At 40.4% G+C, this 27,237-nt stretch overlaps 1 protein-coding gene and 1 long non-coding RNA gene across 3 annotated transcripts; one reads left to right on the top strand and one right to left on the bottom strand.

Moving 5' to 3' along the window:
* Positions 1–1,345: 1,345 nt before the first annotated feature.
* HARS1 (histidyl-tRNA synthetase 1) lies at positions 1,346–27,237 on the bottom strand. Of its 2 annotated transcripts, none has more exons than XM_072998386.2 (13): positions 27,217–27,237; positions 24,090–24,179; positions 20,343–20,462; positions 16,357–16,452; positions 14,008–14,133; positions 12,963–13,070; positions 10,981–11,079; positions 8,109–8,202; positions 7,169–7,296; positions 6,833–7,078; positions 5,437–5,553; positions 4,332–4,478; positions 1,346–1,793 (listed from the first exon to the last, which is right to left on the bottom strand). In XM_072998386.2, exons 2-13 carry the CDS (start codon positions 24,147–24,149, stop codon positions 1,734–1,736), a joined length of 1,401 nt encoding a protein of 466 aa, XP_072854487.2. In that variant the 5' UTR covers positions 24,150–24,179; positions 27,217–27,237; the 3' UTR covers positions 1,346–1,733. The 2 variants fall into 2 exon arrangements, with proteins under 2 accessions (XP_072854487.2, XP_072854486.2); XM_072998385.2 differs by lacking the exon at positions 27,217–27,237 and adding an exon at positions 26,744–26,933.
* Positions 4,457–13,641, top strand: LOC140706796 (uncharacterized). The gene is made up of 2 exons (XR_013544699.1): positions 4,457–4,595; positions 13,498–13,641. It is a non-coding gene; the product is annotated as an uncharacterized LOC140706796 (long non-coding RNA).

The following is a 27,237-nucleotide window of genomic DNA, read 5'->3' as shown; positions in this document are numbered from 1 at the left end:
AGGCCACTGTTTCTTAACCTGTGTTACTCGAATGCTTTTGAACTGCAACTCCCAGAAACCCCAGTCAGGACAGCTGGTGGTGAAGGCTTCTGGGAGTTGCAGTCCAAAACTCCTGAGTAACCCAAGGTTAAGAACCAGTGCTTTAGGCAATTAGTTTCCAAATTGATACCAATGAATCTGACATAAATATGCAAGCAATGTTATTTAAAAAATGAACAAGGATATAGGTGTAGTATCTTGAGTTCTACTGTCCTCTGACCTCATGCTTTTTTCCCTTACAGTGGTCATTTATAACTGTTAATATAGAGTGTTGCTTGTTTTAATTCATGTTTTACATTTGCTGTCTAGTTTCAACAATTCAATCCACATTGCCTCTCTTTTTTTCAATGAGGAATTCGGTCAGTTAGCAGCAAAGAAATCTTTGCTGGAGTTCTTCTGCCTGCATGTTTCTTCCTGGAATATACTCAGCATGGCCATGAATCTCTGCAAGATGTTATTTATACCTTGCAAAGATTGTTGTTTCTTTTACTTAAAATGAACTGCATTCAGCACAATTAATTTGATGTATTAAAGTGTGCAGCTCACACTCTCCCCCTGGCTCTGAAAGAGGTCAGGATGTTTTGTGTCAGACATCTGTCATTATGCAAGTAGGAGCAAACAACACTAGCCTTGATTTTGTGGCAGGCTGAACTCTTTTGGGCTTCCCACACCAAACTGTCACCCGGGGAAGGAATTTTCAGGACTGGCAGCGCTTTGACATAAAGGATAACTCTGGTAACTGGAGCTGGCCATTTATAGCCTTTGGCCTTCAACATTTTTACTAGCGATGTGCCATTTGGTTTGTTTCTTTAAGAGCCTTGTGGCGCAGTGGTTAAGCTGCTGTACTGCAACCAAAATGTGCTCACGACCTGGGGTTCAATCCCAGGTAGCTGGCTCAAGGTTGACTCAGCCTTCTATCCTTCCGAGGTCGGTAAATGAGTACCCAGCTCACTGGGGGGGGGGGGTCAATGTGTAGCCTGCATAATTAAATTGTAAGCTGCCCAGTGAGTGCTTGAAGTACTATGGGGTGGTATATAAGCAGCATGCTTTTTGCTTTAAATCCCAAGTTTCAGAATTCCCAGCAAGCATCAATCAATGCAACTTCCTTTCCATGATGACTTCTAGCCAGACCATTCTCCTAGGTGTGGGTCTGGCAGTGGAACTTCCTGAGAATTCTGGGACCTAGAGTCTCTCCCCCTTAATAAAGGATCAAATATGCTACCTGAATTTAGAGGGATGCAATAATAGCTGTTCAACATATTTCTTCTGTTAAATGGAAAGGAAAATATGAGCCAAACAGAAAGCATGGGGTAGAGATAAGCTTTATTATAATGGCCAAATTTTTAAATAACATTAAGTTAGAATAAAGTGTGTGTGGACCAAAATTCTGGAGACATCAGCTTTGACACTGCCACTGTGAATAAGTGTTGCATGAGCTCCAAAATGCTCACATACCAAATGACATCCTCTAGAATCCTCCCAGAAAGGTTCTTTTAAATTCCTTTCCAGGAGTGATCTGATTTTTAAAAAAAATTATATTGCATCACTGCTCAGTCTTAACAAGAAGAAGGATCACAGTGAAATAAATACAATTTAGAGGAACATCCCCCCACCGCAACTGGAGGGTGTTTTATGAGAAAGAGCAGTTTGTCGTTCCTATAAAGGACATGACAAAATCTTTGGAAAGAAGATCTCTAGGGAAGACACGTTCTTCTCTTGATTTCCTCAACAAGTTTTCCTCTGCAAATATCCACCTGTAAAACAGAAATGAGATTAAACATAGCAAAACATTCCTTTCAACTCCCTTACTGAAATATATTTCACTCTCCTAGAACCTCTGAATATTGCACACCACATTTTTTCTCTGTGTCATTAAAGTTACTCCTCTAACTGCCTTTTCTGATTTTCATCTAAAAGGACACTTGCAGTGTTTTGACCAATTTAAAGCAGATCCCTTTAATTTTGAAAGGATGATAAATCCATAGTTACATATGTCATATGAGATACCATTCAAAGCTACACATGACTTTTACTACACAAGTGTTTTTTCAATATTTTTTTGAATGTGGTCAGATAAGAGCCACAAAGAGGAAGCTGCCAGCCCTGTTCATATTTTTCAAAAATTTATTTACTATTCCAGTTTGTACAGTATACTCTCTGGGCAGTTTACAACACCATGAAGGTTTTTACACCTGGGTTACACAGAGGGGTCCTCTCATCACTTAGTCACACAGCCCTTCTTCACTGACTCCCTGGATGGGTTACATCCAGGGGGTCAGTGCACTGCTGGTTGGGAAATGCCTCCTGTGGCCTGTTCTACCCTAGCATACTTTGAGTCACTTACTCCTGGGTGTTCAGGGAAGATACACACAAGTAGGTTGTTGCTCCTGGTTGCAAACCAACCCTACATAAAACTCAAAGAACCCAAAAATGTTTCAAAACTTGTGAGCACCTTCCAACACTGGATTAGTACATTCAACCTCCCACACCTGTTTAAATGAATCACAGCTTAAGTAAAATATTAGAAGTTTATTAAAAAGCAGAAAATGGTAAAGCATAAGAAAAGTTCCAATAATTCAGCAGTGATTAGAAAAAGCATCATCAGATAAGACATGCAGACTTCACCGAGCTCAAGGCATGACGGGACTTTTCCCACTTAAAACAATAAAGACTAATCTACCTACACTATACTTGCATGCACATAGAGAGTTCTCGATAGCAGATAAAATACAGCACAGTGTGAGCATGCTAAGTCATGATGACCATCCACAACAATGGTGATTCTAACTAGCTACCTTCCTTAAATCCCATCATCCTGCCGTTCACAGTTCCAAGGGCTCTACCAATCACTTTGCATATTTTTTAATTGGCCCTAGCTATACTAATTGTTTAAATTAGCTCCATTCCAAGCTCAACCAAGGTCATCATGCCTTCTCTAATGCTATCTCAAGACAGATAACAGCGGGGGCTGTTTTCCACCGTTCCCAAAATATGCAAGCTCATCTGGTTCAGCTTAGACATTTTAAAAGTTTTAAGAACTTGATATTACCTCCATAGCTGCTGTTCCCTTCACAAACACATTAAAAACACACAAATACAACAAATACCCAACAACTGATACTTAGATAGATAAAACTCTGGCCCTAGCTAAAACCCAACTTTCAATAACATGAAACAAGCTAAAATAGATTTGTGCATCTCAGGAAGTTAATAAAGTGCAGCTTTCAATAATACAGTTTTTACTAATTTCCTAAAAACAAGCCTCTGCTAGAAGTTTATTCCAAAGGGAAAGGGCTATGGCAGTCATCTGAAGTTGATGGAAGGCACTTTTGGCCACAGCAGGTATTCATGCCACCAGAGAGAGAGCTGGGTCCAACAGATCACCCAAGCTGTGTACCTGATCCTTACCTGTATATCTAAAAGTTAGGTAGTTCATATAGGTCAGAGTCCTAGAGGTTGCTTCTTCCATACTCAAGCAAATGGAACTTGTACCATTCTTTAGATCTTGGCCATACATTGTAGGATAAGAGAAAAAACCCCAATGCATATTGACACCTACACTTTTTCCTTTCATGAAGCTTTTCGATTTCCTTCCTTTAATTCAGCTGCTGCCCAAAGGAGAATGCAATCTGAAGCTACTATAAAAACTACTACAAGGAAAAGGAGGGTGATTAAAGTACCTCTTTCAACTACTAAATTAGATACACACCTTATTCCAGACTTCCCTAACCCTAGACATCTTGGCTCCTGTATCTGAAACCTTGAGCACAAACAAGCAGCACTAGCCCTCCTGATAGTGCAAAAATCAACAAGAGCTATCAGCTTAAATCAAGGGTAAATATTATGGTGCACTGGCTGGGTTATGAACTAGATTTAAGAACTAGTAAGGCTTACTGAGGATGTTCACTGTCTCTCAGCCTCACTTAGCAGAACTGCTATGAAAAGAAAATGAAATCAGTAGAACCGTGTTGGAAAAAATAAAGGGGGAGGAGAAAAAGACACAGCCTTGTGTCTGAAGTAGTGGTTTTTGATTCACAAGAGATCACAGTGAAATAAATCTGACAGCCAAGATTCCTTTCTATTACCTCTGAATAGTGCACACCAATGTTTATGCTGAACTAGTATAAAAAGGCATTGATTTTCAACATTTGAACTGTTCTATGCATGTGTATTGTTTTATGCTATTCAGTTTAGACCGCTCCTGTTCTTAACGGAACAATTATTAAATTTCTCCCCTCTACAATATTTTATCTATCTATCTATCTATTTATTTTAAAAAGTAATGTCCACACCTCTTCTCTTGTAACAACATCACGCAGTTTGACTACTCCATCCTTCAACTCTTGCTCTCCTATAATGGCAACAAGAGGGATTCCTGTTTCTTCACAGTACTGGAACTGGCTCAGTAACTTGGGATTTTTCTTATACAGCATTTCTGCCTAGAAAACAAAGCACAAAGCAAAGAAAAGGTTAGCAGGCAGAGGCAGAGATAAAACCCTACTATCCCTTTGCAGTGGTTCATGGAAATGTATGAGTTTCTTAAAAGGAGAAGAATGGTAAGGGTCGAATCTTCTGTGCAAGTTAAGTCTGTCCCCTCCCAATTCAGTCCAGTAATCCACCAGGACACACTGTCAGTTCATGAGACACATCAGGCCCACCCAATGTGCTGCCTTTACCCCAGAATCCTGGATATCAATGGCAGGCATCTATAATGTTACTTTTTGCTGGCAGATGGACTGATGCTCCTAAGTGCCAGGAATATGGCATGACTAGTGCAATGCCCACAGAGGCTGGACTTCCAAGACCATCTTTCCAAAACATGGTGGTCCCTTAACATTTAAATTTAATTTAGATTATGCTAAATCCAGGCTCCTGCCATCTCTGAAGGCTGTATGTATGTCTCTGTAGCTGCTGGGTGCTATGTTTTCAAATAAGGTGGGACAGAATTAGTCATGGTGTGTTGAAATGAGGTGGTCCTTGAATATTCTGGCCCCAAACTATTTAGGACTTAACAGATCAAAATCAGGGTCTCCGAATTAGCCCAGAAACAATCTGGAAGCCAATATAGTTGCTTCAGGACTGGTGCTGTGCAACAGTTCAGTGTGTCCTAAAGAAAGCAGGGCTGGGCAACAGTGGCCCTCCAGATGCTGTTGGCTTACTAACCCCGCCCCCATCTTCACCACTGGAGTTATACCAATCTTGCATAAATTAAATTAATGCTAGCAGTATAATAAGGAAGACCAAAGTGGTACCTAACAGTTTGGGTTCAGTTATTTGAAGACTGGGACCAAATGGCCCTTATTGCTCTTCCTCTTTCCTACTGAACTGCAAAGATAGAGTAAGACCCAGTCTATGTAGCACCATTCCCGGCATGACCCTGATATAATGGAGTTGCACCTTGATCCCTGAATCCCACAGCTCAGACACAAGTTTCAGCCTCTCTTCAAGGAGTTTCTTCTGGGCAGATGCCACAAGGACTTGGGTCTCTGTTGTCCGGATCTTCTCCTCAGAAGCCTGAAGGCAGAAATAAAAGTTTTGGGAAAGAACACAGAATGATAGAAAAGTGAAGCTGGAAGGGGCCTACAGGGCCATCAAGTTCAACCCCCTGCTCAGCATAGGAATACAATCAAAGCATATCTGCCAGGTGATTATCTAAGTTTTTCTTGAATGCCTCCAGTGTTGGAGCACTCACCAACTCCCAAGGTAACTGGTTCCACTGTCTTACTGCTCTAACAGTTAGGAAACTTTTCCTGATATTCAACCAAAATCTGGATTGCTTTAACTTGAGCCCATTGTTGCATGTCCTGCACTCTGGGATGATCGAGAACAGATCTTGTCCCTCTTCTGTAGGACACTCTTTCAAGTATTTGAAAAGTACTATCATATCACCCTTTAGCCTTCTTTTCTCAAGGCTAAACATGCACAGTTCTTTCAGCCTTTCCTCTTGGTTTCCAGCCCCGATCATCCTTGTAGCCCTCCTCTGCACTTGTTCCAACTTGTTAGCATCCTCCTTGAAGTGTGGTGTCCAGAACTGGACACAGGAATCAAGGTGAGGCCTAATCAGTGCTGAATAGAGGGGGAAGATGACTGGAAAGGCAATCATTCTTCTGATACAAGAGCCCAACAATGTGTCTATTACACAAAAGGAGAAGTCTGAGGAGCTGGCTGGTTTTCTGTCTCCATCCAAAGGCATTGCCTCCCTTTTCATAGCTCTTGATGAGAGGAAGAAGACAATACATCCTTAGTACTAGTTTCCATCTTGGGCTTGGGACCTAGATATATGCAATTTCATGTGGTAACTTATTCTACCCCCTTTGACAATACAGCAGCCTTTCTCAACAGATACTACCTGATTCAGACTTTGTATCTGCTGATAACATTATACCACAAGTTCTCACTTCCATTGGAAAACAGAAGCTTAATTTGGCTCCCAGCCCCACTAACATGGATCTAAAGGAAGAATTTTCATGGTTATGCAACTGTTACTTTTTATTCGTATTAAATTTCAATGTACCAACTATGGTTACGAGGTAACCTCAGACAGTTTGAATTATGGACGTACTTATCAACACCTTAGGTGAGTAGGCTATTGAGTTACATGGTTGCTGCTGACCTAAAAAGTCTCTCTAATGGAATGAAACAGAGCAGTTACAAAACTACGAAAGTTATAGCCACATAAAATAAAATCCGGTGGAGTCAGTAACTATTGGTAGTAACTATTGGTTATGAGCAGCTGAATATCTGACTGCAAGCAGCCCTTGGAAAGGGGGGGGGGACAAACAACGGTCCTTACCTCTACTTTTTGTTCCATGATGGAGAAAATCCGCTCAATGCCAATGCTGACTCCCACACAAGGCACCTTCCGCCCCTTGGGGTCAAACATTCCTACCAGTCCATCATAGCGGCCTCCTCCAGCTACACTGCCCACACCAACAGACTCCTCCATATGGTCATTCTTTTGCTGCTGGAGGAGGACAGCTTCATAGATTACCCCAGTGTAGTAATCCAGACCACGAGCCAGGCTCAAGTCAAAAGATGTCTGTGAAAAAGTTTGGGAAGGTACTTAGCAAACAGAAATACTGAAATCCATATGATGAAAAGGGCAAGGAATAGCCTATGCCTCACTTACCTGATCTGAAATGCCAAAAAGGGCCAAGTACTCAAACAGCTGCTTCATTTCTCCCAGGCCTTCCTTAGCCAACTTGTTCTGTGATAGCTTAGGATCCTGGAGCAACTGTTCAATCAGACTCAGCCCACCTAAACAGATGGCAAAAGCAGGACATAAGCCCTTTGTGAAAATGCATCCGTGACACTCCTTGAAGACCTCTTCCATCTAACATCCGGCTACAATTTCCATTCCCTTTTCCTCAGCCAATGCAATTCTCTGTGTGTTGTTTTTAAAGGTATATACTTGATGCTAAATGCTGAATAGGAAAACTGGAGTAGATATTTTTATATCCAAACAGTGAGTGATTAAAGGAGCTGCAGTCCAGAAATGTCTATAGGGCTGCAGTTGCCCCTCTTTCCCATACAAATACAACCTGCGGTCCAAAAATTTATTACACTAACACAGTAAAAAAAAGATTCGACAACTATTATAAATCAGACTACTGAGAAGACAGACCAGCTACTTTTTCCTCATCCCGCAACTTTTCCCGCAAATGCTCCTAGGAAGGTATTTGCTTCAGCACGAAAGGCCAAGACAATGCCAGGGAAAACATGTGGAGCGTCCAATCAGTATTAGAGACCAATGGCGATGTCAGACATTGTGGTCTTAAAGGAAACAACCTGGAAACCTGTCTGCTTCCGGACTCCACATTCTGCCTAGTTTGTGAATGTTCACTTTTAAATACATAAAAAGTGAGAAAATGGGAAGCATATCTACATCCTCTCTCCCTGTGGAAATGCACAACTTCTGCAACAGAAGAACAATTGGTATGGAAAGGCATCCCATTCCATGCCACTTACTATACATGGCATCTTTGTTAGTAGCTAAATGCACAGCATACACATGAGATATCTCAGCCTGACTGCCTTAGCACAGGGCTGGCACCTGCTGTCCTACTCACCATGGAGCTTTACATATTCACCAATACTATCTGCAATCTCTGGCGCGAGTCCTTTCTCTCCAACCATCTCACTTTTCACATCCTCCCAACTCACCTGTAGACAGGATGAGAACTATGTTGACTCATGTGCTTTCATGAGACATAATTTACACAATGTTTTTACCATCTGTAGCATCTTGGGACACATCAGCATCATTTCCCTCCGCTCTAGTTTTACTCTGGCTCCATGGAATCTCTCTCTCCATATTTATAAACCATTTGGCCCCAAATGAAGAGGCAGAATATACTGCACAATCCTTGAAGGTTTCAGTCAAGCTTGTTTCAACAAGATGCAATTAAAAGGCAAGAGAAGACGGGTGCATGATACCTTTATAAGACCATTAAAATCTTACAAACAGATGCTATCTGTTAATTCCATAGAAGTCTTCATTAGGTTAGCATTACAGAGCTGGCAAAAAAACAAACAAACCTAAAACCATACTTCCAGAATTGATGGCCAGATAGGCAAGTCAGATTTCCTTGTTTAAAGAGAGTTCCAAAATGGAAGGCTATAGAATCAACTCAGAGGTTTCAGATTTTCACCTTTGGCTGGGTGGATTAGAGTAACTGTCCCAAACTCATTAGTTGAAGAGATGGCAGGTGGCTTTAACAACACATGCACATCTAATTTCCTTAACTATTAATTTCAAAAAGGATGTGTGTGGAGGGGGAGGGATGTAATGTAATGGGTCAACTAGAGAGTAAATTTACAATTTATTAACAGCAGCAAGGTTAATGATAACTAACTATTGGAAAATAAAATGATTTTTATGAAATTGAATGGTATAAAGGAGCATGGACTATAGCTATTAACAATAAGCTAATGTGTAATGTTAAAGTAATGAAGAGATTTTTAAAAAGGTATACATCCTCTTCAATAGCACAATTTATGACTCATCATTTTGTGCTTGGAAAATTGCCAGCATCCAGATTAAAAATCAAGAGCAGCAGCAAAGATCAAGTTCAGCTGGTACCATGATTCAGCAAAGAAAAGGAAGGTACTTGATGCAGATGAGAAGAAAGAGGAAAGACCTCCACCCTCTGAATCTGCAAAATCCAAGATCTGAAATTTGAAATCAAAGCCACCTCTTTCCAACAATTCTCTTTCAAGATGAGCAAGACTGGTCTTTTTCAATTTGTGTGAGCTATTTTAAATCTGAAGTAGCTGGAATTGCCTATTTAAAACATCATAAATAAAAAAATCTTTGCCCAAACTTCCCTAAATTTGCCACAAAGCAAGAGCAGACTGTTGGCTACAACTGTGTCAAATTTGGTGCGGATCAGAACACTTTATATAAAAGAATGTTGATTTGCTATCCCACATAACACACTATGATTCACAGCAATTACATGGTTTATAGACAATAGATTTAGATACTGTACATCTATTGGAAACTGACAGATGCACGTAAATCTGTTATCTAAAAATCATGTACAGTGGTGCCTCAACTTACAAACTTAATTGGTTCCGGAACTCCGGTCATAACGCGGAATGGTTGTTAAGTCGAAGCACTATTTCCCATAGGAATGCATTGAAATGCAATTTTTTCTGGCCGAAGAAAAAAACACACCAAAAAACCCAAACACTGCAAGACCCATCGGAAAGGCGATTAATCCGTTCCGGTTAAGGGAAAAAAAAGAGAAAAGTAAAGCAAACAAACTGTGCAAGACCCATTGGAAATGCAAAAAGTAAACAAACCATGCAAGACCCATTGGAAATGCAAAAAAAGCAAAGCAAAAAGCAAACAAACAGTGCAAGATTCTTCAGAAATGCAAAAAAGCAAAGCAGAAAGCAAATAAACCCTGCAAGATCCATCGGAAATGGGGGGGGGGGTAAGCAAACAAACCGTCCAAGACCCATTGGAAAGGGGGGGGGAACACCAAAAAACAAGCAAACCCTGCAAGACCCATCACAGCATAGAAACATATTCCCACCACCCAGCCCAAAACCACCTTGCAAAACCCACCCAGAACAGTTTTTTAAAAGCAGAAAGCAGCACCTTAGCTTACCAGGCAGTCCGAAGCCTCCTCCCATCACACTAACTCTAACCGTTGGGGCGAAAGAGCTACAAAGCAGCAGCTTCTTCGCCTACCAACGGTTAGCAATTTGAATTCCCCACATTTTTCCCTGCCTTTTTCTGTTCGTAACTGTAACTTCCAGTCGCAAGTCGAAGCAAAATTTTGCAGCCGGAGCTGGTCGTAACTCAAAATGGTCATATGTTGGGACATTAGTAAGTCGAGGCACTACTGTAGTTGCCATCTGATTCATAGTGTGTTATAGTTATTGCTGCACAAGCGAAACACTGAAAAGGGTCACAAATTGACTTGATAGCACATCATCATCATTATTGACTAATACATAGTCATAATTTTCTAAGGTTGAGCTCACCGAGAAGATGAAAACAATGTTTGCACAAAACGTCTTGAGTTCAGTATTTGATTTCTTACAGATACACAAATTCAAACCTGAGTGTAAATATATCCCCTGCATTTTCTCCGTGTTCTCTTACCTTAGTTGCAGTGGTCAACAACACAGAAAAAGCCTCACCCTCCCCATCCAGAACTGCCAAACCATCTTTGACGTAGGTTTGGAGGGAAGACAGCAATGTAAGTTTGTTTACTTCACCTCTGAGGCGGAGGCAAAACATTCAGGCAGTGTAGCACAACACTGTCACAAAAGTTGGGCATTCTCTCTCTCTTTGTGTTTGTGTGTGCGTGTCAGAGAGAGAGAGAGAGAGAGAGAGAGAGCACAATATAGCTATGTTCTGTTCTTGCTTTTAATGCATCCACATGATCTGCTTCTGGGGATGCCATTTTCATGCTTGGTCCTTACTTTGTCTAGCTTGTCCACAGTAGAGCAAATGGTCCGGAATTTGCTATCTGGAACACCACAAACCGCAAACATCCCATCAAGGATACGTCTGTCATTGACCTACAAGAAAGTGGAATTGTTTTCAGATGTGTTCTCTTGTTTCGTCCTTCTACCACCTTTGAGGTGTAATGGAAGGAAGAGGCAGAGGAAGTCTTCCTAGTTTTCATTTCTTGCTTCAAGAAAGCAATGTAAGCCTTTGTGCATAAAAGGGAGTATCTGACTAAAGCTGTACATGCCATTTGTTTTTTAGAATTTTGAAACCACAGAAAGAAATCAGTTTTTTTTAAGCGCAGAGAGGGAGGATTATGGGAATGATGAATATATAAGCAATACTTATTTTCAAACCAAACATGAACTTATGAACGTCTTTTACAATTGTCGTAATATGAAATGTTTCATTCATAACTGAGCATATAAAAATATTTGGCCTATTTATGAAATTTTAAAATATAAAATATTTGTAAGAATAGCCTACACTAAAAAGAGAGCTGTTTAAAAAAAAAGAAAAGCAAAGTGTGATGCTTATACAGCACCCTACAGCTCAAAGAACCCTCTGGGCAGTTTGCAGTTTAATTATGCAGATTATACATTGCCCCTTTCCTGATCTGGGTTCTCAATTTACCGAACTCACAAGGATGGAAAGCTGAGTCTGGCTACCTGAGATTAAACCCAGATTGTGATCAGAGTTTTGGCTGCAGTACCGCAGTTTAACCATTGTGCCACGAGGCTGTACCCTGTGCTACCTATGCACATCTGTCTTACTTTTTGCGATCTGAGAAGACGGAAAAGAAATGAAAACAGAGGATAGCTTTATGTTTTCTGTTGTTCCTCTACTCAAACTCTTATTTCAGAAATATTTGCCTGGCATATGTTACCTTACCTTGGAGATAAAAACAGGACTGGGAAGAAACACTGTATTTTCATGGAAATGTCAATCACATGCCTATACTATTAAGCACCATGTTTAGAAAATCAAATGAAGGCAATTAACAAACTCTCATTCATAAAAATACATGACAAATGCAAAAACAACAGCATGACTCCAATGAATGAATGAATGAATGACAAATGTATAAAACATCCTGATTAGAAGCAGTACACTATCAGGAAAACTTTCAGCACTTGATTAGCCTGAACTATCCATGTTTTATTAACTAGCTTCCTAGAAACAGGCAAAGCATCTGTGACATGGGAAAGTTTGCTCACACCCATTCTCTGGAATCTTCTGATAAGAGGGCTTAAAGTATGGAGGATCCAGTCTTTGGAAGAGATTGGATAAAGTGTGGGTTCCTTCCAGCCCAACGACTCAGAAGAACTGGACATTTTAACCTATATCACAATGCATTTATTTATGTATTTTATTTTATTTTATTTATATCCTGTACCATCTGGCAACCAAACCACTCTGGGCGGCTAAGGGGGGGGGATTAAAAACACGATAAAAATAAATTAATACATGACAGATAGGGAAATTAAAACAGATGGCAGTAAAGGTGGTAAAAGGGTGATGGAGTGGATGGCAAAAAGAATGGTAAAAGGTAAAAAGGTAAATGTGTGTTCTGGAGGAAATCTAAACATGCCCTAACAAAGGCCTTCACTTTCCTCCCAAACCATGGAAATTCCCATCTCCTTCACCAGGAGGAGAAGGCAGACAGTAACAATGTAACTTTCTGTGGAACATGTTTTTGAAGTAGAGAAGCAGTTGCCAGTCTTTAAAGGCAAAGGGGCAAGTAATTACAATTCACTCTTGCCAGGCATCCCAATCACAAAAAAGGGAACAAATGGAAACTAAACACTCTAGAGACCAGATCTAGGAAAAAAAATGATGATCTAAATTATGAACTCAACTTTGTTTTATACGTTCATGTTCACTGCAAGAAAAAAATTACTAAATGAAAGTGTAGTTCATTTTTAATAAGCAGCTCTAGCTTTATCTTTCTTACCTTGATACAAAAATCTCCTATTTGTAGGGCACTCAGAATCTCATGCACAATCTTCAGACATTCTGCATCAGGAATCATGGCATCATACTGGCCAGCAATGTCAAAATCCTGGGATACAAGTGGCAGAAATGAAAATCTAGACAGCATAAATTATTCTATGAGAATTCTTCATGCACATATTGCCATATTTTGGTTTTCATGGAGTAGGGGGAAGGAAATGACAGTGTAGTATAAGAAAGCCAAGGTCTTTATTACTTTATTTAGTCGATTGCTATCACACTTTTCTCCCTTGTGGCTGCTGAGAGTATAACCCTAATATCATTAAATCAGATTCCAAACTTTTTGGGTGAGTGGGCATACTTTGACATTTGTGGCACTCTCAGAAGCTGGCCACCCTGTAGACTTGCCCATTCAAACAGCACCTGCTTCCTAGAAAGAAAATTTGTGAGTTTGCCCAAGAACTTAACATGCCAGAACATCTCTCTGGCCAATCTGGCTTTCCCACCTGACTAATTTCTACCTTGGTTTCTCTCAGCAGAGATCCATCGACCCTTCAGGAAACTCCAGACTGAGTGGCAGAAAACCTTTCACCTTCCATTCAGTGTTTCTTCAGATTCTGTACAGCTGTGGCACTATCCTTCATTCCAATAAAACTAACCTTCTGTATACAGCCTGACAAGTATAGTGCCTGGGTTTTGTTTTTGTTTTGGTAGCTGGTCCAAGTCCACTCCGAGTGGTGACTCCACTTTGAGTTTGTGCTATCTCTTCATGGTATTTCTAACTGGCTTTCACTGAGACGAGGAAAAGATTCCTTCACTGGCTGAAATCACAGAGGACAGGAATTGGAAGAGGTGCCAAGCTCTCTGGCTGCTGCACTGCTCTCAACTCTGGAATCAGTTCAGTCAGAGGGAAAAGATAATGGACAAATAGATGAGAGCACCTGCTGGCAGGAAAGGCCTTAAGGACTGGCAGATACAAGTGGAGTTTAAGAAGGAAAGAAAGCCAAGTACAACAGATGCCGTTGTAGCACCCTGCATATACTTACACACTGATAGAATTCTCTGTAACGCCCCCTTGTCATTGCTGGATTGTCCCGCCTGTAGACTTTAGCAATATGGTAACGTTTAATATTAGTGATTTTGTTCATAGCCAAATAGCGAGCAAATGGCACCTGAGAAGAGAAGGCTAAGGAAAAACATTGCCTGAGCCCAGCCACAACTGTAAATTAGGAGAAAGGGAGTACAGAAATGAAATGAAATGAAAAAATAAATAAATTTACCCAGCAACAGCTATCAAATACTTCTGACCAAAAACTTTTACAATATGCAGTACAATACATAAAAAGGGGAAAAGATTTTTTTTTCTAGTTTAAAACAGGTAATTATAATAGTTCATTAGGACACTTGTCACCCAACCAATTACAGCATCCTTCAAGACCAGACTTGCTGCATAGAATGCAACTTCTTGGCTGCCAGTGCAAATTGAGCTACAGACTAAGTGATAAATAACTGATTGTCAGCAAGCAGACGCCATACTGCTTCCTCAGAGGTGCAATTGGCAAATGACTGGATGACAGGTGACAGGAATCTTTTTCTAGGATCCATATAAAGGAGACCAAACAACAAACAGTGAGTTCTATCATCCATCTGATTGCAGCCATGGACGCATATTTGTTCCACGGTAGATGCAGAGGGCATCTGTTGGAATCTGAACTCTTTAAAACCTCTCTGGAGCTGTGGTATAGATAGTGCTTCCAAGTAGTATGCCCTTGCATGATTAACTTGAAGCTGAGGATACCGAATAGAGAACTATGACCTGACAACAGCAGCCCTTTCCTGACTGGCATCAGAGTCAAAGATCCAATGCCTAAGAGCTTGAGGACTAAAACAAAGAAACATTTCCATCGATAGATAGTAAACCTTTAACTTATCTGGACACCACTGTGCCCATCCTCCCATATGCAGTTGCTCCAGCCAAGAACACTTAGTTCAGGGAGTATTCATCCATGGTATTTAGCATATGCCAGTATCTAAAATAGGCCGAATCAATTCTGGCCATAATTGAAGGGAGACCCAGCTCAGCCCTAATATGAGCAGGAGTCCCTTGACGGAGCTCCAGTGTCAGCCTTGTGAATTTATTTTGCACAACCTCCAAACTGAACTTGACTTCCTTTCCCTATATTTTTGCCTCATAAAGCATTTATCAACAAAAATCTTGAGGGCAGGATTTGATGATTTCTATAATTCTATGATTTATTAGCTGGCCTCCTCTGACATTTAAAACCCCCTCTTCAGCTGCCCAATAGATCTGGCACTCAATTAGGTTACAATATTTAGGTGGTGCTTCCAATAAAGTTTCTCACTGAAATGCAGGCCCAGATATTTAAATGATTGCATCTGCTCAATTGTATGTCTATCAATTGACCACCAATCTTAAGTTTTTGAATAGTTGATTGTTAATCATTCATTTTTGCAGAGATGGCAAAATTTAATTAAGATTCTTTTAAGGCCAATTTTGTTCTGGGATAACAAAATCAAATCATCAGCATAGAGCACCATCGGATCTTATGACTGCCAACACCTGGAGGGAAAAATGAAGGGGAAGCTATTCCAGGAATCAGGTCGCTAATATAAAAATTAAATAGGGAAGGTGCTAGCATGCAGCCTTGTTTCACCCCTTGGTTGATACAAATTTGTTCTGACACAGCACCTTGTAGGCCAGTTTTCACCCCTGCAGTGTATTGTTTTGATGTAGCTGCTGTATAATCCAGAGGAGTCTTTTATCAATATTTGCTTGGGCCACAGGTCCCCACAATCTTGATAATTAATATAACCTATGAGGATCAATCAAAAATCAATACAGGCATTAGAACTCAAGGGAACAGGTCCAACCTCTCAGAGGAGTGAACAAGAGGTGCAGTGAAAGTTCCACAAATCCTTAAATGAGATCCATTGTTTTGAGAATAGTTTTCATTTTTAGGAGGAAATACTCCTCAGAAGCAGAGTGCAATAGTAACACATCCTTAGCTGCAATGTCTACTGCATTCTTCTGTCTAACAGAAGTTTTAACTATTGTCTTCGTCGTTGTTTAGTCGTGTCCGACTCTTCGTGACCCCATGGACCAGAGCACGCCAGGCCCTCCTATCTTCTACTGCCTCCCGGAGTTCTTTCACTATTGTCTTACAGTCATGCCATCTCTTCCTTCTTTCTATGTGACAACATAACTGACATAAGAAATTACAAATTTTTAAGGAAGGCAGTTGTCCCATCAAAATAATGCTACAAAATATTGCAAACTTGCTTTGCTTCAATAGCTTATCAAATACAGCAACTGAGGTTTCAACTTAATTAGGAGCACCATTTGGCTAAGCTAGGACCACAAGGTGGAAGGATACAGTCAAATCATACCGAAGAGACAGGAGCTCTCCCCCCTGATCTTTCAGATCATAAATGAGCTTTGAATCTTCTCCATATTTCCCTGTCAATGTTTCCTTAAAAAAAAAAAAAAAAAAAGGGGGGGGGAGAGGAGAAGCAAGTGACAGAAAAGAGAGTAAAACAGAAGATAATATGTAAATGTAAGCATCTTAGGAGAAGGCAAACAAAGGTTCAGCAATAATGTTTTTGCACAGTCCTAAACTCTGATAAATTACAAAGATATCTACATTACTGGTATTATTACAGTAGGACCCCTGTATCCACGGGATCAATATCTGCAGATTCACTTATCCACAGTCTGAAAATATTAAAAATACATAGAAATATGGATTTTCTTACACAATACAAGTTAAACTTCTGCACCTGTGCCACCTTCAACCTCAGGACTAGGTAACCAAAGGTATCATTTTAAAACTTTTCATCCCGTTTCACTCCAAAAATACATTGATTCTTCTGATGGATTATAACCTTTCCCTTAAAAAAATATACTCCAAATATAAATTCCATACATCTTTAAAAGAACTATACTTTGTCTTGTCATTCCCCTTATTTTCATTTCACATGTCAACTTATCATTGATTGCTAAACTCCACATTTCTTTGTACCAGTCTTCAAGATTCATTTGTTTGTCACTTTTCCAATTTTTTGCAAATATCAATCTTTCTACTGTGACTATTATATCTTATTCCAATCCTCTACTTTAATCTCTTTCTTAAAGTCCTCTTGCCACTGGTTTTTCATCATAATATCCGGAATATGTCTAATCTGGTTTGTGATGAAATATAATTTAATATTAGATAGTCCAAGTCTTCCTTCTTTTTATGGAACATACCATAGTTTGTTATTAATAATTGTTTGTTTCCATTACAGTAGTTATTTATCAGCTTCTGCCAATCTTTTAAATATGTTTCTCTAATCTCTCTCCAGATCAAATTCCAACAAATTTAGTTGAGGGGTTATTTTGTTTAATCAATTAATTTTGATAAATCTTTTTCTTGTTTGTTTTCTGATAATCCTTTAATTCTTATATTTGACCTTCATGAAAAGTCCTATTGAGTAATTAACTGGCTCTTTAGGTCTGTGATGTCTCTTTCTTGGTCCATGAGTCTGGAGGCATTCCATTTCACCAATACTTTTACTCCCACCAGCTGTTCATCTGTACGTTGCATATGAGACTCGAATTTGTCACTTAATTTTTTACGATCTTCTTGCATTATATCAACTTCCTTATCAAGGTTCTATATTCTTTGGCCTGTAGCTCTGATACTTTCATTAACTTTTGCTATAGCTTCTAGTAACATCTTTGTATCAATAGGCTCTGGGCCAGCCCTGGGTCCACCTTGTGTTTTTTGCAATTTCTGTGCTATATTTTTTTTCTGTTGAAACTTCTGATAACTTCTATAAATTGTGACCAGAGGGTTTAAATACTTTGGATCTCGATCTGGATGTTGATCCTGATTCAGAGGTTTCTCTTTTCCAAACAACTCTACTTTCTCTTATATTTCTCTTCCTTGTCTCATTAATACCTTATTTTATCCAGTGTTATACACAGTCCCATTTATTTTAAGAGTCTCCAGCAATTATTTAAAACAGAAGAGCAATTGAAATGATTCTAGTCATAATCATACGAATCCCCAGCATATAGAGCTCAAGAGCAGTTTAACAGTCCTGCACAAGTCCACCAAATCTTACTGCACCTGTCAGTTTCTCTAGTTTCACTTTTGATTCAGCCTGTTTATCTCTTCTTTTCTTTTCTGTTTATTCATTTTTCAAACATCAAGGAATATTCTGGGATCAGGAAAGAGGCAGTAATCCATGTGTTATAGGCAGTTCATCTATGCATTTCATTGAAACTTCTGGTCAGTATTTCGATCCGTGACTTTCCTCCCTGGTATTCGTAAGAGGTTTTTTAAATGATTTATTACATTCCATTGGGCTTTGTCAGCTTAATCAGCTCTCATCAACTAGAGGGATGTTACTCTTTTAGCCTCGAAGGCACTAATCAGGGGATAGGGGTGTGGTTTCTCTCCTCTTTTTCCTCTTCCACTTTGTTACCGAATCTCCCTCCTCCCAATCACTGCTGTGGGCATTCCACTCTCTCTTTATTTCATTTCTGCTTCTCTCCTACTGCCCCCAGATAACTATACTTTATAAAACATAAAATGTTATTTATGTATAAGTCATTGGATCGTCCTTTTTTCTGCCTTCTATTTCCACTGAGCAGGAGCTCTAGGGAACTTCAGCCTTTTACCATTTTGTTCCAGGCCACGCCTGCGATAAAAATCATGTACTTTTATGTTAGTTGTGTTACTGTTATTTTAACAGTAATTTAAAAATTATATATTAAAAAAAGAAATATGAATTTTCAAGATGTAATTATCAAATCTGGCCACGAGAAGGAACCAAACACTATGCTATATAGGTAATCCACCACCATTTTACTTCGTCCTCCACCAGCTTGAGGCAGCTTCCTCTACCTTCTAGAGCAGCGTTGTAAAACTCAGAGCTGGATTGGCTGGCAAAGCCAGAGGACGGACGCTAACCTAAGTCAAATTGCCTCCTGGGAGAGGTTTCCCACCTTCCACCCTTCCTGCTTTCCAGCCAGCCCCTTCCTCAGCACTCCCAAGCAAACAAGAATATGAATTAGAGAGAGAGAGAGAGAGAGAGAGAGACAGAGATGGTTGTCTTCAGCATGTTGAGGAATGAGAGATTTCAATTTGGTTCCATCGAGATAAAAATTACAGGTATATGATAGTCCTGGGTCCACAGATTATCTTAGCTATAACACAGTATCCACGGAGGGGGGTGGGCTTGGAGCTGATCCCCCATATACATGGGGGTCCTACTGTATTTCTCTTCCACTCTTCCACTTCGTATCAAGAACAGATTACCAATGCTCAAATATAAGCCAATAAGTTTCTGTGGCCGGCATCTTTAGAGCACAGGAGTCCGAACTCTGTCTGTTCTCTGGTGCAGTTTGTGGGATAGTTGATTATTTATAGCTGTGGGATCAGCTTCTTGTCCTTTTCAGGACACTGGATGATTATGGTGATCAGTGTGTTTTTTGTTGTGGGTGTATTGTTGTGATAAAGGGGAGAGATGATCTGTCACTGTGATTGATGGGTGTCATTAGCTGGTCTTTTGTGTACAGTGATCACTGGTCCTTGTGGTTGGGTAGACTTCATTGACCTTTTGCAGGCTGTGTTTTTCAGTACTGGGAGAAACGTTAGGAAGACAAACTTCAAGAACACGGCCAGACAGCTCGAAAAACCTACAACAACCATCAGAACCCTTCCATGAAAGCCTTCAAGAATATATCACCATTTAAGTCTATATCTTCAAAAGACAGATCACACATACAGAAAATGTTACTCACAAAACTGTATCACCCAGAGGGTGTTGGTGAGTTGCTCAAAGAGTTCCTATGGGAAACACATTCCATAACCAGATATGTTCTACCGAAATCTAGTCCTACCCAAAAAGGAGATGGGTTAGAAAAGCATAATTGCCACTGTGTTTAGTCCACGTGGGTAAACACACTAGAAACTTCAGTCTTTCAGAAGTGGGCAGGATCAAGAGGTAGATATTTTTCAATTCCATGTATATAGGGTATCATTTTTTTTACAAGAAAAATCAAAAAGAAATTAATGTAGAGTAACTGGTAAAGATAAGGTAACTCAAGCATCATAAAAATGTTAACATGGAAGTAAACCCCACTTCATTTATGGGATTTACAACCAGGTAAGTAGCTATGTGACTGCAGCCTCAGTGTATAATTTGATAGGAAATATATTCACTGCGGGTACCAGCTGCTTCTGACGTTTCCAACGTTTGCCTTGATTTGCTAGAAAATTACTGATGTGAAGACAAGGTCTGATATATGGACCAGCATGTGACACTTCTATCAGCACCTCCTCTCACCACTACTCTACTGATCCAACCTCACCTTTAGTTCAAACACTGGTGTATCTATTGTCTCAGCTCCGTGGCGCTTGAAGCAATTGATGATGGTGGTGAAGACTTTCTCTCGGATGGCCATCTGCTTGGGACTATAGTCCCTAGTGCCCTAAAAGGATAAAACAAAAGCCATGAAATTAGAAAATGACCATTGCCTATCTACATGTTAAGTTCAGTAAAAGCAAATGGGGATGTCGTACATAGTAAAGTACCAGCCCTGCAGCAGGTACCAACAGAAAGGAATTTGTGATAGCATTTCCAGAATACAGTTTGGGGGTTACTTACGCATAAAGTCTAAAGCATGTGGGACTTTTGTTTTTAAAAAATGAGGTAGTTAAGGAGGGGTAAACATGATACATGTTTTAAAGTTATGACTTGTATACGCATTTTTCAGTTTTGTAACTCTATGCCTGTGATTGCTTGTTTAAATAATCTAATGGTAGATTTAGGACAGTCCACAGAAAATTCTTCACATAATGCATGACAGAGTTGGCAAGAGGGTATGTGGAGAAAGGAAATACCAGACCTCTGGGCCTGCTCTAACTGGAGTGTTTTCACCCACCCACATCTAAGGCTACATACTACCTGTGGGAAGTATCCCAGTGAATTTTTAAAATAATATTAAAACCCAGCAGTTAAGTTACAATAAACCTATTTGGATTTCATTACTAATTCTCTATTCAGTCTGACTTAGGAGAATCTGTATCATTAAAAATGAGATAACTGATCAGAAAGTAAGAGCACATGTGGTGATGGCCACCAGGATACCCAATTGTATGTCAATTGTTCTAACAGCCTGCTCTCGTTATAGTAATAGGTTATCTACGAAAATAGAGTTTTCACACCAAGACAGTCTATGATGAGTGCAAACAATATATTCTATGCCCTCGACATAGATTTTGGAAGATTTTATGTTACCTGTCCCAATTGCTCTTGATGTTGCCCGTTATTGGGCAATAAATATCTGATACATTTATTAATTGTACTGTGGTGTTTGTGGCACCAAGGAAGGAAGGAACCATTGAACTGCCAACTATGAATAGGCAAATTGCTACTGTACATTGGTTGTTAAATAATTCAGTAGAAGCTTCAGTTTTTGATCTGCAAAAACTTATAGGAACAGAAAACTTTACCAACACCCACAGATATCTGCTCTACTATTACCCACCCTAGATTTGGTCTGTGGAATGGATGCTTCCGAGATGGAGCTGCTTTTTGCACTCCGCATAGCCAAAATCGGAACAGATATTTGAGGGAAGAAATGTGCCATTTTGCTATACAGCAGGACCACCGTATCCATAGGATTCGAACCTGCCGTTTCACTTACCCATTGGCTGAAAATATTAAATAACACCCCCAGATAGATGCATTTCTGAAGCGTATTACCAGAAATGACCACAAGAGGGAAACAGAGACTACACTATCGCAGTTCTGTGCCCACACTTTTTAGCATCTGAAGGGGAGGGAGCCTTGGAACTAATCCCCTGTGGATATCAAGGTGAAACTATACAGTGAAACCCTACAACTGCATACAACGTAAATAAGTGTAAGTCACCTTGTAGTACACAACCCATTTGGAAAATTGTATACAGTATAAATAATTTACAATTTTTCCTTTTTGGAAAATCATTAATAATTTACAAAAATAAATCATCGTCGTTTAGTCGTGTCCGACTCTTTGTGACCCCATGGACCACAGCATGCCAGGCCCTCCTGTCTTCCACTGCCTCCCGTAATTGTGTCAAAAATAAATGTAGCCTGCTAAAATAAATGTAGCCTGCTAAATCAACTTGCATGGAGAATTCATAGGCTAAGGCACTGTGTCATATTTTGGATCAGCCTGGTACTGGGCCGGGGCCTTGGCAGGACCGGATGTGGAACTCCCAGCCCCACATGTACGCACCCCCACTCACACATGCAAGCACGCACTGCCCACCACACATGCATGTGTGCCCCACCCACCCTATGTATGTGTACGGGTAAATTTCACTGATTCAGGTGGCCTACCCCAGTTGTGACTTGCCATGCTAAGTGAAAGGATTTCAGCCAAGTCTAAAATTTGATTAAAGGATGCACACAAATGCACTCAAACATTCTACAAATAAAAATGTTAACACTCTAAATAAAGCTATGGCTGTGTCACTCTCCACAGATGACACAAATTCAAAGCCAAGGATTGCTGTGCAGTCGTTAGATCTTACTCACTTTTAAGCAAGCAAGTTGTCATTTCCATTTAGTACAAAAAAAGTTTGTGGATGAAAGTGAGATTTGTTTTCTTCTAAAGAAGCCTTATCAGAATTTCATGTTGTATCACTGACCCCAAATACTTAAGAGCCGCAGAGTGATCATTCTGACACAGTACAATGCCCTCCCTGACAACACCACTGAGAATATCAGGTTGTCACTAGGATCAAGCAGACATTGACGGTGAAGAGTGCCACCCAGTACACCCTACTTACTGGAGCTATACTGAATTTGCATGACTCTGATTTTGGGATGTGTGCTACTTAAAGCTTAGAAGGGCAGCTTTGATCTGGAACTGATAGGCTGCATATGAAGAATGAGTTCTTCTAATACGCCACAAGAACATCTACACCAAAACTCTGTTACATAACCATTTTATTGCCCCATCAAAATAAGGCATAGTCAGACATTCAGAATGTAACAAAAAAACAGTGCACGAGGCAGGGAGCACACTCACTCCATCTGCCTTGATCATGTAGAGAAATGCTCTGCATAGCTGAGGCTTTCCTCTTCAGAGCATCATTTTTAACAAAACGAGAGTGGTGATGAGGGTGGGAAGCTAGCCCTTTCCTTTGCTTGCAAGTTGATGTTTATGTCTGTGCATCTGGAATGCCTGAGGAGGGCTACAGAGAGTAGGTACAAGATGCTTGTATAACCCATTCATTCATTCATTCATTCATTCATTCATTCATTCATATTCATTCATATTCATTCATATTCATTCATTCAGCCCATCTAGCTACCAGAGCTACTCTGGGCAGTTCACAACAGAAAGAACAAATATTAAGTCATGATTACATAAACATAACAACTACTCAAAATTAAGTAAACATAATCAATTAACTAAAACAACAGCAATTCATAAAAGCAAGAAAGCAGAACTGGTGACTTAAGTGCTGAGTTATTTATGTTGTTTAGAACTCCAAGATGTACCAACCAGTCAGGCAGAAAGGTGTACATTTAGAATTAAGCAGTTCGGAGACTAGAAATTTGTTGTATTGTTTCTCTTGCTCTAGAACTAAGTAGAACCGTAAGCAGAGCTCATATTCCTGCCAAAATTTTATCCCTGGTTAAAAACCTCAAGCTTTCTTTATGCCAGTGGCACCAGGTGTTTAATCGTGGTGATTATTTTGTGGTTGCCACTGTTAAAGCAACTAGGAGTCAGAAATCCTTGCTGATACATTGCAAATTACTCAGATCAATCAGAATTTTTCAATCCACCTTCCATCTACACCTGCTGTAGAAATAACAAAGAAATCCCTGTAGTATTTTTGTGTAGTAATGGGAGTAAGTATTTCATCCCAGCAGAACAAACCTGAGTCATCAGAATGGGAATCACATAACAGTGTTTTCAAAGCTGTCAAATTCTCTTTCAGCTCCCGTATGTCTAAAATTAAGCTGAATATGCAAAATAACAAAACTGTCTGCAGAAAAAGTCGCCAATATGCTTTTGCTTGTCACTGCTGGCAAGAAGAAGCAGAGGGCAGTTTACCTTTGGTGTCTTGAGGACAAATTTATGCTTCCCTTCCTCAGGGGACAACACTGCCTTCATTTCCAACAGCTTTGCGACCTGCTCTGCAATCTGAAGGAGAAAAATATTAAACAGTGTAGGTTACACACGCTTGATACTTATTTATCTGACACTTCTGCTTAAAGCAGCCCATGGCTACAACTCTCTGACCCAACTCTCTGTTGCCATTGTCCTCCTATGGATTTTATCATTTTCCTTAAAAACCAATATAATAGCTTTACATGTTATTTTGTAAAGATACAAACCTCCCATCAAGATGCCAAGTAACTTTCCCACAAAGCATAAGATGTGAGTAAAACATAAGGCTCCATGTTCCATCTCCTCAGAGGCATTGGTCAAATCCCACTGTTGACAGCACAGCTTTCATGCCCAGTGTGGAGTGGAGTGGATAGAGTGATGGAAATCTGAGTTCACATCCCTGCTGAGTCATGTAAACTAACTGAGGGAACAGAACTGATTAAGTCACTCATTTAAATATCTTATTTACCTAGAAAGCCCTATTTTGGGTCATTTTTTTCAGTTCTGACTTTACAGCATATAAGACACACACAGACAACAAGGTGTCTACATAATGTGGCTATTTCATTCATTTTACTAAATCCTCCCAAAAAGGAGGTAAAATGACTCCAAAAGTCTGAGGTGCAGAATCCTCATTTCTGAACTAGAAATAAAAGGAAACCAGATTATTTATGAAGTTGTGTTCAGGGCCACTCCTACTAAGTCTTCAAAAAAAAAAAGATGTGTCAGTCTGTCTCAGCAAGCTGGCACCCCCCCCCCCCTTATTTTGGTCAATACCCTCTTAAATCTGATATGATAGATTCATATCTCTGAGATACTTATAACACCCCAGCAAACTACGCCGGACTGTGAATGCCAATTCAGTCAACCAATGATATGCACTCACCATGTAAGCAAGCAAGATGGCAAACATTTTCCTGTGAGACAGGGGATCCTGAACATGAGTTACAACAGATAACAACAGGAAGGCTGAAGTAGCTAATATTACTCAGCAGAGAGAAGGCATGCTTACACTGTGTGCTGAGGATGTAGTCTCTCCCCCACTCCATCTTCCAGATTCTCTCATACTATATGACATACAACATAATAGGGATTTCAAATATTTATGATCTACCCACTGATTGCTCACTTTATCTGTCACATGCTACAAAAGAACCCAGTTTTTTAAAAAGTAACATTTTGATTTGTACTTGACTGGTTATTGAAATGACTGCAGTACAACCTTGCTATGTACAATATAAGGAATACTGAGTGTTGAACGTTTGAAGATTGGTCTGGCTATTATTAAGAAGCTTATGGTGGTATCCTGTCACATTAAAAGGAACCTCTTTCAGTCTCCACACAGGAGATTAAACTAATAATTGAACATGTGAGGGTAGAGAAGGAGACAGGCGTGTTGGAATGCAGCTGGGACTACTGCTGCAAATATTCATTGTTGTATTCCACCAAATTTCTTCTGCTTATGGCAGCCCTAGTAAGGTTTATTTATTTATTTGATTTATATCCCGCCCATCTGGTATATTCTACCACTCTGGGCGGCTTACAGCATAACATATACACAGCAACATAACACAAGAGCATCACAGCTGTATGAGATGTTCAAAGAGTGGTTTACCACCACCATTCCTTTCAGTGCATCTTCAAAGATGAGTGAGGATTTGGACTCAAATCTCCCAAGTGCTAAGCCAACACTCTATCCAGTACACCAGTGGTTCCCAGAAGCCATCACCATTAACTGTACTTGCCAGGGTTTCTGGGAATTACGGTCTAGAGTTGGGAACCACTGCATTACACCACACTGTATCTTGCTGCAATAATAGGAAAAGATTAATTGAACTGGTTTCCCAGTGCCAGAGCTTACCATCAGCAGAACAGCAAACACCGTAACAGCAATTTGCAGCCTGCATTTTTGTATCCACCTTTTAGAAACAGACCTGGCACAGGCATCTGCCATAATTTTGGGGACTCTCTTTTTTTAAACGCACTACAGTACTCATAATATATTGTGCAAAGGCTGATAGAAGACTAGTTTACAATGAAAGCTATTTTTAAAATTGTTTAGTAGTCTAATAAAGATATCACCTACGCTTTTGCATTGTTTGAGAATCACACAATTTTATTTATCGAAATAAACAATTTTCGTTTTGGATTTTATCCGAGATCTCCATTTGACAGCAACATGACGGTAGGTTTATTAACAGAGCACAAATCTCTCCCCACATTACTCAGTGCTGCCTTTGGAGGGGATGAAGGGAGCTGTTTAACTGGCTCAATTTCCAAAATTTCTAGAAGCAAGCGATCTTTCGCATATGTATTTTCTGCAGCTGCCCTGTGTATTGTATAGGTTTGTTTGTTTTTAAATCATTTGGAATTATGGGCGATGCAGGCAACATCCAAACATCCAACTATTTGAATACATTTACTGTTCTGCCCCGAGCTGACAGCCTCGGGAGGTCCCCTCAGCGCATCGACGACGTTATACGGCCACCCATACAGAGCACATGAATGACAGCTGCCGCTCAAGTCCATGCAGGTCGGGTCAGCTTCGGAGCCTTTTACCTGAACCCCTGTTTTGGCAACCCCACGGCCGGCCTCACCTCCTCCGAGCTGGCCTTCTCCTGCTTCAGGCGGCGCACCAAGTCCGCCTGCTTCTTCAGCGCGTCTTCCTCGGCCATCATCGCCGCCACCGCCGCCGCCGCCACCTTCCTCCTTCTCCACCGGCAGCAAAAAGAAACACGAAAGGAAACACCGCCTTCGCCTGCCTTCGCCTCAGCGCGCACGCGCCAAGCATGCGCAGAGGATTACACCGAAGCCGCTGGATCTGCCCGGACGCCCTATTTGCGTCACGTCAAAAGCGCTGGGCCAGGCGACGAATGATGCAAGAGGGGCTTAGGGTGGCGAAAAGGGGAGACTAGAGAGGAAGTGACGTTAACCGCGCGGTATTTTCTGTTCCTTCCCCTCCCTTACCCGCCCACGTGCATCTTCCAGTCAACGGAAACCGATCGGTAACAGCAGAATCCTCTTCACCCCTAGTTAGAAGTGACGTTCGGCTGAGTTGAGGAACGCTTACCGTGCCACCTGCAGTCCTTTG

Source organism: Pogona vitticeps, chromosome 4, assembly GCF_051106095.1.
Source record: "Pogona vitticeps strain Pit_001003342236 chromosome 4, PviZW2.1, whole genome shotgun sequence".
NCBI classification, from domain to species: domain Eukaryota; kingdom Metazoa; phylum Chordata; class Lepidosauria; order Squamata; family Agamidae; genus Pogona; species Pogona vitticeps.
The sequence above is the reverse complement of the archived record's forward strand: the minus strand, read 5'-3'. Positions and strand labels throughout refer to the sequence as shown.

What these genes read in the sequence shown, in the direction of transcription:
- HARS1 (XM_072998385.2), bottom strand. Translation starts at nt 26,824, where the DNA reads ATGATGGCCGAGGAAGACGCGCTGAAGAAGCAGGCGGACTTGGTGCGC. An exon ending in AGAAGGCCAGCTCGGAGGAG is followed by an intron (nt 24,180 to 26,743) that starts GTGAGGCCGGCC and finishes TTTCTCCTTCAG; the next exon opens with ATTGCAGAGCAGGTCGCAAA. An exon ending in CACCAGTGTTTGAACTAAAG is followed by an intron (nt 16,453 to 20,342) that starts GTGAGGTTGGAT and finishes TTTTTTTTTAAG; the next exon opens with GAAACATTGACAGGGAAATA.